The sequence below is a fragment of the Chelonia mydas genome, chromosome 2 (assembly GCF_015237465.2).
Source record: "Chelonia mydas isolate rCheMyd1 chromosome 2, rCheMyd1.pri.v2, whole genome shotgun sequence".
NCBI lineage: Eukaryota > Metazoa > Chordata > Testudines > Cheloniidae > Chelonia > Chelonia mydas.
The window spans coordinates 207,732,582-207,746,465 of NC_057850.1; the positions used below are offsets into that span (position 1 = coordinate 207,732,582).

General features: G+C 40.7%; 1 protein-coding gene across 2 annotated transcripts in view; it reads left to right on the forward strand.

The window, feature by feature from the left end:
- AGMO (alkylglycerol monooxygenase) overlaps positions 1-13,884 on the forward strand; it is a 271,270-nt gene that overhangs the window by 16,986 nt on the left and 240,400 nt on the right. For both annotated transcript variants that reach the window (XM_043541124.1, XM_007069495.4), the window contains exon 3: positions 7,719-7,870. In XM_043541124.1, the coding sequence (XP_043397059.1) occupies positions 7,719-7,870 (152 nt within the window). The remainder of the gene's footprint in view (positions 1-7,718; positions 7,871-13,884) is intronic.

The following is a 13,884-nucleotide window of genomic DNA, read 5'->3' on the forward strand; positions in this document are numbered from 1 at the left end:
GGTGGCGGGTGCACAGTTTGCAACATCACGAAATGATGTAGGAAGCCCAGGTAATGATGAGACAGAAAGAACTGCATCATGAGACGGTGATCTGTTCCCAGAGCTCCTAGCGGCAGAGATTGACAGAGGATGGCGAGTTGCACAGTGGGATAGCTACACACGATGCAACGCACTCTCTGTCGATGCGAGAGCAATGGCTGTGGACATGGTCTGCCGACACAAGCAGTGTTGCATGGACGTGCACAACTGATGTTCTTAAAGCGACTTACGATAGTCAACATAACTTGCGTAGACTTAATTCTGTAGTATAGACATGGCCCTATTGTGGACACGGTAATATTGGTAAAAATAAGCTTATACTGGTAGAGCTTACTCTGTACAGGAAGGGGAATAAGCTATACTTGTATAAGCATATATATATACTGGTATAATTGTGTCTACATTAGTGCTGTACTAGCATAACTGAATTGGTACAGAGTGGCACATAGTAATACCAGTACAAAGACTGTGTAGACTTATGTCAGTAGGCTTTGCTCACATGAATAACAACACTGAAGTCAGTGGGACTATTTGTGAGGATAAAGATGATTTGCATGAATAAGGTTTTTAAGAGTTAGGTGTTAAGTTATACATGGGATAGCAAGAGATGACAGGTATGTGGAAAGAATGAGTTTTATAATAATAAGAGATCATGAGAACCTTTTATTTCTTATTCCCCCAAAGTTTATATACTATTGTTTTTTTATTCCCTCTTGCTCTAAAATAAATTAATAATAATATATTAAATTAACAGTTTGAGAGAGTGAAGTCTGACGGGAATAGGTGTGGTGGAATGGAGGTCAGTGCTGGAAGACAACAAACTATAAAATAGAAGATCTGTATGAGTACTCAAACTTGCCACATATTTTACTTTGTTTTGCTTTGTGATAACATTTTTTTCCTTTGAGGAGAATTGGGAATTTGAATTATTTTAGGCTAAAATTCCAGAGAATAAAATCATATTGGAGCAGAGGCTTTGGTTCAGCTTCAGGGTCTAGTGCAGTGGTTCCCAAACTGGGGTTCGTGAACCCCTGGGGGTTCGCGAAAAGTTACAGGGGGTTCTCGGGGAAAAAAATCCCTAATGGCAGACAGAGTTGTCCCTAGGGACCCTGGGCAGCATGGGGCCAGCAGCCCGGAGCCCCTGGACTTCCAAGACCTAAGCAGATCAAAGCAAGCGTATCTATCACACTGAGGAGACTTAAACTTCAAGACTCCTTATAAAAAATGGAAAGGGAGGTGGATATTTTTGCTGTTTTTAAAATTAAATAGGCAGCTAGTATTGTTTTTAAAATTATTATGAAGAACAAGTTTAAGCTTTGTTGTAACGTGAGTTGTTTGCCTGGACTGCTCAAGGACTGAATGCTTTTGTAGGAGGAACTCTTTGAGTTGGCTTCTTAAATCCCTTCATGCTGTTTCACATCTGATACTCCTTGATGAAACATAGGAGCCTTGTCTTACAACAGGCTTTTTCAAACTGATACGAGCTATGAAAGTGAGATCTTGGAAGAGTGTTGCCGTTTTCATAATGTAATACAAATACTGTGATGATAAATAATAATTAATAGTGTGTAATAAGCATGTCACAAAAACAAATTTTATATTTCCAAGATCACTGCTTTTATAATTTATACTCTGGTAAAGGAGAATATCCCTGGAAATACTCATTTTTAAGGGGGGGGGTTCGCGAGACTTCACATTTTAGTGAAAGGGGTTCACAGGTTGTTAAAGTTTGGGAACCACTGGTCTAGTGGGAACATTTTTTTGAAAATGTAGGGTGCTATTTCCTGTAATCAAGGGCTTTCCAGAGTCTGATGATGATTTCCCAGCTGTATCGTTTTGGTGAATTGTTTTTAGCCTTGGGTTATTTCATGACTGGTTTTCGCATATTAAGAATGGGAGAGAATCATATTCATCTTGCTGATAGAAAACAGGGAATAGAACTCCCATAACTCCCTCTCCCCTTCCCTCCACCTTACAAAAAGTTTGGCTTTGTGCTAAAGTGTGAAAAAAGCCTTGACTGTAGTATGTCAGGCATATTTCAGCTCGATTTGTGTCAACCCTAATAAGTCAGTTGACAGGGTAATAAATTGGGTGTCTGTTCAAGCCCTGGCACCTGTACAGGAAATAAAAGGGGATTTCAGTTGCAGGCGGGTTCACTTTGTTTTGCAAATGGAAGTTTTCACAAGGCTTCTCCCTCTCCCTCCCTTTTAGTGAAGTCATATTATTAAAATGTTTATTCCAATTTGAACTGGAGCCAGTTTTTCATCTGGAAAAGAAAGCTCCATAGTGTCTTTTGAAATGTAAAGCCCTAACCTTTCCACTCCAAAACAAAGGCTTAGTGAGCTTTTAATTATTCATGCATCCTGATGTATAATACGTGTCTGAGTAATTGCAGTTTATTTAAAAGAAATTGTCTTTGTCCTGCATTTTGAAATTCTGCAGTGCTGTCGCTTTGTTTCTTCCTGTAATTGATTTGCATGGTTGACCTTCACAACAGAAGCATGGGAATCCTAAAAAAGCCCCACAAATATTAACATAGCCTCCATGATCGATTTCAAAATTGCTTGTTTCATGATATAATAAACTAGTGGTTATGGAGGGATAGCTTGCAAGATAAGAGGTGACCGTGCTAGTTACACAATATTGATAAGTCCTCCTTCCCTGGAATAACCTACACAAGTTTTTTTACCTTCACTTCTAGTGTTCTCGAACTGTGGGTTGGGACCCCTCTTTTAATGGGGTTGCCTGGATTGGCATTAGACTTGCTGGACCCTGGGGCTGAGCCCCACTGTCCCGGGGCTGAAGGCCAAGGGCTTCAGCCCTGGGTGGCGGGGCTCGGGCTTTGGCTTCGCCCCCACCCCAATCTAAGGTGGTGGGTGTCGGGTTTAGCCTCCCCCCCACCCCAGGGATCATGTAGTAATTGTTGTTGTCAGAAGTGGGTTGTGGTTCAATGATGTTTGAGAATCACTGACTTAAAAAAACCAGACCAAAATAGTTAGGAAAAGTTCATAAAAGGGAAGGGAAAAGGGGAACTGGAGAATGCATAGTAATTTAAGTAATGTCAAGGAAATTGGTTTTAGTTAGCCTTGAGAAACAAGGTATTCACAAAAAGAAAAGGAGTACTTGTGGCACCTTAGAGACTAACCGATTTATATGCATCCGATGAAGTGAGCTGTAGCTCACGAAAGCTTATGCTCAAATAAATTGGTTAGTCTCTAAGGTGCCACAAGTACTCCTTTTCTTTTTGAGAATACAGACTAACACGGCTGCTACTCTGAAAGGTATTCACAATAAATTTATTTATAATGCTAATGGAATTTATGGGCAGTGTGTGTGTAATCTGTCACCTTCTGCGCCCAATCCTGAGAGGCTGTGGATCTGTTGCAACTCCTAGCTTGAGAGCCTTGCTTTTTAGTTCAAGCTATAAAGTCTCTGAAGGTCCCACGTTCAATACATACCACCAACCAAGATGGTAGCTGTCCTCTGGATTTTCCTAGATTGTCCCCTTGGGATCTGCACTGGGAAGGGGATATCTGTGCATGGATTTCCCTCTTCTGCTCAGATGGTATCCTTCTTCTACTCTCCACACACACCCTGCTGCTTCAGGCCCCACACAGGTTGTTCCACAGTGCTGTGGCCCATGCTAAGGGGTGGGGGGAAGAGGGTGCACATTATCCCCTCCCCTGGTCCTGTGGTGCTTGCTAGACCTTCTTGCAGGGAGCCAATTGACTGTCTTTCCCCTGAATAATGCAGGGATATCTCTATGAGGGGAGCTGCATATGTGGATTTTGACTTCATTCCCCAGAATTTTCTTTCATGTTGCTTTTGTTATCTGGCCCAATGGGGACACGATGGTTTAGAGTGGACACTAGTATTAAAACAAGTAGCAATAGCTTAAAGTAAAGGACAAATGGAATTTTCAAATGAAAAAACAACAACAGAACCTCTCTGATGATTCGGGTAATTGGATAACAGGTTGTCTGTAATAGTAAATTCAGCAGAGGTGCTCAAAATGAGAATAGATAAGTCTATGGAATATACAGGTTAGGAAAGACCTTCTCTCTCTCTCTCCCCCTCTCTTAGGGTTTCATGCTGCCTGATGCAGAAGGCTGGACTCGATGACCCAAAATGGCTGGCCTTCGGTTGCAACCCTATTTATGATTAGAAACTATAATATAATTATGGGAACTAAACTGTCTTCAATGATTTTAAGAGGTTGAACTTAGGGTTCAGAAAAAAGGAATTAAATCTTAAAAACTCTGAGCAAGCTTTGAAAGTTGTAACTGAATACTAGGTCTGGACTTTTCTATTTATCACACTGGAAAAGAAAAAATCGAAAATATTTAGCTAAGCAATTTCTGATTCTTCTGAATTATATACTGGTATGATGGATTAGTCTTCATTAGTTATGGTAATCAACTATTGTCATGTGCTGTAGATTTGTGGTTTGAGCATAAAGGAAAAATAAGCAGATTCTGACTTCTAGTGAGAGTTGTATATTAAAAAAATGTGTTGCCAGGTTAGTTTGAGTTTTTACACCTTGGCGTCAGCTCATGGAACAAAAGGGCTCAGGGGAAATGCTGAAAGTTGATCAAAAATGGAGGAAATGTATCAGTTCACATGTATTTGGATGTACTGCAGAAGCATTATATGTTAATAAAAGGCAAAGAATCAAGTGAGAAAACAGTATGTAATAACTGATATTGTATGTTGCAAGAGGTGTTTTAAATTTCCTGGTCATTGAAAAGATGTTAAGAAATACCTTTTGTGTGTATGTTTGAATAGCATCAGTTCCCTTCTGACCTGTTGTGAAGGTGATTAAAATTTATACTAAACCTTGCATATGCCTCATATTGCAAAAATCTGGTTTGAGACATAAAATCATCTTTAGAAATATTTCTGTTACATGGCTCTTATGAGAGTTAAACATGTTCCAGGTGCATCTGTTGCTACTTCTGGGCATAGCTAAAACGTTTTTGAAAGTGGCAGGTACACCTGCCATTGCTGCTTGCAGTGAAATTCTCAATCTACCAGCTGCCAAAGTGAGGGTGAGCAGACTTTCTGAAGTGAGAAAACAGGACAATTGTTGCAGGGATAGAGGTGAAGTGCAGGTGTGTTTTGGCAGCTGATGATCATAATTAGGGCCCTATCAAATTCACTGTCCATTTTGATCAATTTCACAGTCATAGGATTTTTAAAATAATAAATTTCATGATTTCAGCTATTTGAATCTCTACACAGTGTTATAACTGTAGGGGTCCTGACCCATAAAGGAGTTATAGGTGGGTCGCAAGGTTATTGTGGGGGTGTTGTGGTACTTCTACTCTTACTTCTGCGCGGGTGCTGGCCATGGCGCTGCCTTCAGAGCTGGGCAGCTGAAGAGCGGAGACTGCTGGCCGGGAGCCCAGTTCTGAAGGCAGAGCCACCACCAGCAGCAGTGCAGAAGTAAGGGTGGCATGGTATGGTCTTGCCACCCTTACTTCTGTGCTGCTACCTGCAGAGCTGGGTCCTCAGTCAGCAGCCACCACTCTCTGGCCACCCAGCTCTGAAGGCAGCAGCGCAGAAGTAAAGATGGCACGGTATGGTATTGCCCCCCTTACTTCTGCTCTGCGGCTGGTGGGGCGCTGCCTTCAGAGCTGGGCGCCTGGCTAACAGCCGCCGCTCTCCGGCTACCTGGCTCTGAAGGCAGCGCAGAAGTAAGGGTGGCAATACCATGACCGCCCCCCCCCCCCCCCGGCCGAAAATAACCTTGTAACCTACCTGCAACTCCCTTTTGGGTCAGGACCCCCAATTTGAGAAACTCTGGTCTCCCCCATGAAATCTGTATAGTATAGGGGAAAAGCACACAAAAGACCAGATTTCAACGCGGTAGACCAGATTTCACAGTCCATGACGTGTTTTTTCATGGCTGTGAATTTGGTAGGGCCCTAATCATAAAGAGAGAGGTCTCCTCTTTCCCTCAGCTAAGGTCCCTTGCACCTTTCTTTCCCTAAAGCCCTCTGCCTTTTCAGAATAAAAATGGGGACAGGTTGCTGCTCTGTTTGCTCAGTAGTAGCTAAAGTTTAGGACTTTCAACTGGGTTGGCTCTTCATTAATAGAAAAATAGGAGTACAGAGACTCATGGTGTTTCCTTCTAGTGTTCAGCTAACTATTGTTATGGCAACAGGTGCTAATGTCACTGATGTAAAAGCATTCAGGATGAAAGTCTTCATAGAAAGAGTTAAAATGCAGCCTTTGCACCCAAAGAATTGTTAAGAGGACAGAGTGAGTTAAAAAGGACGGGCAGTTAAACCTTTTTGAGGTTCCTTTGTGTTACACTGTAGCTGCATAGCATGATCCTATGTTAGCAGTTTCCATCTAAATGTTTTCCCAGGTATAAAGCCTGGGAACTGAGGGAGGAAAAAGGAAGTATGTGTTAGGCAGGGGAGATTCTAGGAGAGACCTAGGTACAAGACAGCTTTTGCTTGGTGACAGAATAATAGTGCTTTTACTGAGATTTCTGCAAGAGGGAGTTGCCTATGTGCAGTTGGTGACCCCACTGCTGTTCAAGGAAACAGAAATTGTGTACATTTTGTAAATTAATTACACCAAAAATACCCTGGTTTTGCATCACTGATTTCTTCTCCAACTAAGAAACTGACCTATAAGGTCCAAAAGTCTGCTACCAGTCAGCAAAGATGTAACAATGTATTCACAAGTCCTGATTGCTTTGAACAAAAACGGGAAAGACAGCAGCAAAGTTTCACAGAGGCAGTTTCAGCTACAACACACAGTCTCCGGCCCTTTTAGCCACTAGTTTCTTTTCCTATAACCTTGTGTCTGACTCCCAGTACCCGAACCATGGCCTAGAAACCCTTGAGCCCAAAACTATGCTTTCTTCAACCACACAAACTCTTTTGTACTGAGTACTGAGTGAGGGTTAGGCCAGGAATGACTGGGAGTTTAATTAGCCATTGTCCAGCAATGCAGCAACACAAAAGAACTCTTCAGCCAACTTTTGTCACATTTTTCCTTTTCCCTCACTTTCTCCTTTGCACTTTCCCCCTCTTTTTCTCTATCCCTAATCTTCAGTCCTGCAGTACTCCTTCCATCAGTCTTTCTAGCGTTTCCCCTCCTACTCTCTTCTTGCCACACACATTCTTTCTTATTCATCCTTAGTCCTTCATCTGGCTATGTTAAATGTATAATGAAAATATTCAGTGTGTTCAGATTTGCCATGGAATTATTCAAATAAGAATAATAATTAGGAGCATCCTAAAAGTATTTCTAACTTGTAGATTAAAAATGAGTTTCTCCCAGTCACATGAATACCTTGACATCTCTATGCACAATAAATGTGGTCAAAGAAACTGTCTAAAAAGCTTTAGGTAATTTGAAGCTAAGAAGGGACTGAAGATCTCCAAAGAAATAAAAAACACTAGAAGACTTCAGATTGCAATGGAGAAAAGGTTGAACAGGACGGGACTGTGCTATTTTTTCAGTCTTGGCTCACAATTCTTAGTCAATAGTGGCATTGGAGTCAATGGTACTATTGCCAGAATAAGGCTGCAAGATTGGCCGAGTGGCTTTATGTGTTAGAAAAAAACCCTGCAGACTGAAAAGTACAAATATGCAATAGAACAGATCTATTACTCTAATTCAAAAGGTTCTTGAGAAAACTGTTTTGTTGTATATTTCAGTGTTGTGTCCAGAAGCCTCGAGTTGACTACCTACATCTATGTGTGGGATAACTACAGGCTCTTTGAACTGCGGTGGGACTCACCATGGACCTGGTATATGACATTCCTAGGAGTAGACTTTGTATACTACTGGTTCCATCGCCTGGCCCATGGTAGGACTTAAACAGATTTTTCATTATATTTGCGTGTATGCATATTCCATTTATGTATTCTCAAGGTCCACTAAGATTCACTTGAACTTTGAGTGGGAGAAACCAATTTTATAGTTTTTTTATAATATGGATGTGAATGTAGTAAAATGCAAGACCTAGAATTTTAAAAGTATTGCTCCTCTGCTCATAGAATACCACAGAAGGAAAAATTTGGGAGGAAATGTAGGTGGGACATGAATCCTACATGTATTGCTCTAATTTGTGCTTCCGGTATTACTTTAATATTCTGAATGCAGTGGTATAATGGGTTGACTATAAAAGTGTATCCGCATACTTCATTATAATTTGTTATTACAGTAATTCCCAGATCAGGGCCAGATTCCTTGTGTTAATCACTGTACAGTAAATACAGAATCTTTGCACTATAAGGTGGGTAGAAAGCTGGCTAGATTGTCGGGCTCAACGGGTAGTGATCAATGGCTCCATGTCTAGTTGGCAGCCGGTGTCAAGTGGAGTGCCCCAGGGGTCGGTCCTGGGGCCGGTTTTGTTCAATATCTTCATAAATGATCTGGAGGATGGTGTGGATTGCACTCTCAGCAAATTTGCGGATGATACTAAACTGGGAGGAGTGGTAGATACGCTGGAGGGGAGGGATAGGATACAGAAGGACCTAGACAAATTGGAGGATTGGGCCAAAAGAAATCTGATGAGGTTCAATAAGGATAAGTGCAGGGTCCTACACTTAGGATGGAAGAATCCAATGCACCGCTACAGACTAGGGACCGAATGGCTAGGCAGCAGTTCTGCGGAAAAGGACCTAGGGGTGACAGTGGACGAGAAGCTGGATGTGAGTCAGCAGTGTGCCCTTGTTGCCAAGAAGGCCAATGGCATTTTGGGATGTATAAGTAGGGGCATAGCGAGCAGATCGAGGGACGTGATCGTTCCCCTCTATTCGACACTGGTGAGGCCTCATCTGGAGTACTGTGTCCAGTTTTGGGCCCCACGCTACAAGAAGGATGTGGATAAATTGGAGAGAGTCCAGCGAAGGGCAACAAAAATGATTAGGGGTCTAGAGCACATGACTTATGAGGAGAGGCTGAGGGAGCTGGGATTGTTTAGTCTGCAGAAGAGAAGAATGAGGGGGGATTTGATAGCTGCTTTCAACTACCTGAAAGGGGGTTCCAAAGAGGATGGCTCTAGACTGTTCTCAATGGTAGCAGATGACAGAACGAGGAGTAATGGTCTCAAGTTGCAATGGGGGAGGTTTAGATTGGATATTAGGAAAAACTTTTTCACTAAGAGGGTGGTGAAACACTGGAATGCGTTACCTAGGGAGGTGGTAGAATCTCCTTCCTTAGAGGTTTTTAAGGTCAGGCTTGACAAAGCCCTGGCTGGGATGATTTAACTGGGAATTGGTCCTGCTTCGAGCAGGGGGTTGGACTAGATGACCTTCTGGGGTCCCTTCCAACCCTGATATTCTATGATTCTATGATTCTATGGTTTGCTTACAATACACACTTTCAAAAAGGGAGGGGAATGAGAAACAACATATAAACAAAGTCCTGGTAGGCACATAGCTTGTTAGTTTAATCTTTTAAAAAACATGTTCAGTTTGTACTTAGTTTTTAGGAAAGGGCAAAGGTAAAAATATTTTATGCCCAATTTTTAAAAATGTTTTGTTTATATTAAACTCTTAAATATATAGTTATTTTAATTTAACCCTTGCCTATTTCTATTTTTTTAAAATGTATACTTAAAAGAGATTCTTTCTCTGTCTTATAAAAGAGAAAAAGGTAAGGTTTAAAAAGGATAAAGCTATTTTTTACTCTCATGATAGGGGCCATATAAATACTTAGGAATATTGGATAGATAGGTATTTCTGTGCATATTTTTTATGGAAATGTAGTACTTATGGACTTAGCTATCTATCCAGCTATCTACTTATGACTCTCCAATTACCACAATGTTTTTGTTCTGACCTTTTCTGTTTCTACATTTGAAAATGTGTTAGAGAAATCCTAACATATGGTCTGATCCAAATCCCACTGAAGTCAAAGGAGAAGCAGTCTATTGTCTAAAGGACTTTGGACTGTGGTCTGTAAGGCACAGCCCCCTCGGTTCATAAAAGCATTGATGCATCTGGTGTTAGTTTTCTAGAATGCAGGGAAAGCATTAGCTGGTGAAAATAGATCAGTGGAAAATATGGAAGAAGGTAGGAAATTAGTTTGGGTGGCTGAACTGAGTGGGAGTGAAGAATGGTCTCCGATCAGGATTTAGCACAATGCTGGGTGGGTGCTTAATTAGGAAGGGAAGAAGATAATCAGACAGACAACAGTGATATGGGGAGGAACTCAGGAGTTCATTGGGGAGAGAAGTAAGTGAGGAAGTGGATGGGAGTTGGAACAATGCTAGGGGAAGGAAGAATTTGCTTCTTTGTGAGTAGCTGAGTTTGGTGTGTGGGAAACTGGGAATACGTGTCACAAAAAATGACATCAACAGTACTTGGAGCATTAGATCATAGTGCGGAAGACTGGAAAAACTCAAAGGACACTCCCATTTCTTTTTAAATAAAATTTCTATTAAGTGAAAAGTATTACTAGAAAAATCATATAAATGGATCTGAATTTCCTCCCGTTGAAGTTGGTAGCAAAACTCCCATTGACAGAAAAGAGGGAAGTATCAGCCCCTAAATCTCTATAAACACATTTCGTTAATTTCTTTTTGAGAGTAGCTCTGAAGGTCATCCAGCTTCTCTGTTTATGCAGAGAGGGAGAAAGGTGTTGTGTTAATAACCTGCTTGTAATTCCACATTTTTAGGATTTGTCTATACAGCCCCACAGTTAAGTCTATGGGGTATTGCAGGCTGCACTACATGTTACACTGTAACTCTCCCGTGTGGACACTGTGGGCACAAACTAAAAGGTACCTAGTTCATATTAATGTAGTCCAGCTTGAAAGAAGACTACATTAATGTGAACTAGGTACCTTTTTAGTTTTCACCAGCAACATGTGCATGGGGGAGTTATACCACAGCACACTATTGCATGCTGCAGTTCAGACCCCCATAATCCAAACTGCAGGGCTCTGTAGACGTAGCCACAAAATGGATCACACTTGTAATTAAAATGTAAAATTCCAGTTCATACATAATAGTCCGTAAATGTAGTTCAGAAAGTTGTTCTGTTGCAAAACACTGGTCTAGTCCAAACAATGTTGGTGTCATAGAACCATGCTATATAAGTAAGTTCAGTATCCTTGAAGGTATCATAAACTTGCACAATATCAGTTCGGTGCTCCAAATCACGTAACTGACACCACGTTCTTATAGAAACCCACTTTACATATAGACAATGGATTAAACAACACTCTGCTCTTTTGTCAAAGAGTGTTGAAAAAATTCAATATCATAATGGCAAGATTGCTAAACAATATATTACTTCAGAACTGGCTAAGCAAAATCTAATGAAAGAGGCACTTTTTAAAAATAAAGAAGAAACCCTTCTGCAAAAACACTCACCACCTTGATATATTTGGGCGCTGAAGTGTAATCGTGAGTTCAAAAGCTCTTTTTGCTTGTAATAGAACTTTAGTCAGAGCCCCCGTGGAATTCAGGAATGGGTCCTACAATGGCGATAACAGTTGTAGGAACTGTATACCCAAGTAAATGCAAAGTGTATGAATTTTAAAAGATATGAATGATGGCACTAAGGGACTATGACTTTCCTACATTTGAAAGTTGTTTCATTATTGATGTTTAAGATAAGACAGTTGCACCTAGAATTATGATTTAAATTCATTCTGTTAGGATTCAGACTATTTGGGGAAAGAATCCAAACAATTAGAAATTCAGATATTTCTCTTGTAAAAAAAAAAAAACAAACAAAACCCCAGCCTTTGAAATAAAATCAAGCTTTGACTTAGTGTTTGAGAAGCTGTTTTCCTCTTTCCCATGTGTGTGTAATAGCCATTATCACAGGCTGAATTTACAAGTGTACTGCAAGGACAGGATGCATTTCTTTGATGTGATCTTACTTTTCAAAGGATGGTGTTACTCTAAGTGTCCTTATGTGTATGTGTTTCATTGTTTGCAATACTCGCTAAGGAGTTTGAAAATAATCTTTTTTACTACTTAATTGACCTCTTCTGGGGCCTGATTCAAAGTCCACTGAAGTCAATGGGAATAATTTCCTAACTGTGGATTTTTTTTTTAATGTTTTTAATGGATTTAATTTGACCTGTTTTGTTTGTGGAATAACCTCACTATGGACTAGAAACCAGGTTTGCTAGGTTTTCTGCTTCAGTTTTCAGGGAAGGCTAGGTGTGGGATTGTATTACTAGATATTTTTAATCCAGGTACAATCCCGACCAAATTATACACTTTTAAGGTAGTTCAAATATGGATCTGAGTTACTAGTCTGATTTACTAATATGCTGGATGATTCTGACATTTGGAGCGGTTTCTGATCTCAAAGCGTGGAACAGGGACCTTAAAGTTTCTTTCAAACTTAAATTGTAAATTGAACTTTGATAGCTTTCTGCTTTTGATTTTACTTTTCCAAGGAAAGGACCCAGGGCCAGAGGGAGTGTTCTGTGAGGAATTCTATGCAGGGATTCCCCAAAATTGTCTGGTCATAAAGGGGTGGAGGTTTGTCCTTCTCCTACCTCTTCAGAAAAGGACATCAGGCCTACCCCACACCTTGAGCTTTCCCCAAGTATCTGTGGGAGGGCCAGAGACACCACAAAAGCTTTGGTTCTCAGAGGGCATGCTGCTTCTGCTCTCTGGGGGATAAGACTCTCTGGCAGCATGTCTCCCTAGGACATCATACTAACATGGACTTTATACTGGCCAGGGAGCACCCCATGGATCCCAAGAGAGATGGTGGTTATATGGAAGGGGTAGTACAGCCTGCTGTAGTATTAACTTTTCTGGTTTAGTTCCACAGGGCTGGAGAAAGGATGATGTGCATTCCCCATGGCCCTGGCTTGTCCATTTAGCCCACAATTTTCACCCACTCCCCCAACAAGGATGTTTGGTCATGTGGAGAGGACTTGACTGGGGAGGGCGAAGGGATAGTGCTGATGTAGCCTTCTTTGAAAAAGAGGAGTAACCCATGTGTGGATTGAAGGAGGTGGTATGCCACAATCTGTCCCAGAGAGAGAATTGGGGATTCTGAATGTACAACAATGAAAGCTGGACCAGTGCCCTAGTCAACAGAGGATACCAAGTCTAGTACTAAGTTCATTAAAGGATATTTTCTTTTTTGCATCAGTGAGGACTGCAAGTTTTTGATAGAAAAGTGTAACACTTATCAGAATGTGTTTGCCACCTCTATTGCTTTGGAATTTATTGTCAAATCTTATGGCTCTTATTTATCTGACCCTTTCTTGCCTTTATCTGCTGCCTCTTATCTGTGGCTTCTCACATTCTCTGAAGTCAGCATAATGTGAATGGCTTGTGAGGCAAGACCTGATATAAAGGTTAATGGAATATTGGAAGAACTGTAAATTTAAAGGATTCATTGTGATTTGTGAGACTGTTAATTTGAGAAACAGCAATGTAAAGTGGTGTGTGACTTTTGTGATTGGAAATGTGGTCAGAAAAAAGAAGATTCCTCTCGAGATCCAAAAACATTCCAACTTTCTTGTACATAGCAGTATCTCCAGATTTTAAACATTGTCCGTTTTTTATATGATAAAATGAAACTGACCACATGAATGAACACCAGTATAATGATGTTGAGTTTAGGAGTGATATTTTAGATAATGCAGATTGAGAAAGGTGTGATCTTAGCCAAAGAAAAATAGAAAACATGGTGAGGTGTAAAGCATCTGGGTAATATTCGGCTCTCATTCTTCTGGGCACAGTGGGAACTTCTTCTGATTGCAATGGGAATTGATCCCCAACGATAAAGGGAACTATATGTGCATTTTAGCAATTCTTTACCTTTTCATAAACAAGATTTAATCTCCCCCCATAGACAGATATGAATGTCAAAGCAAATGTACTTAAAATA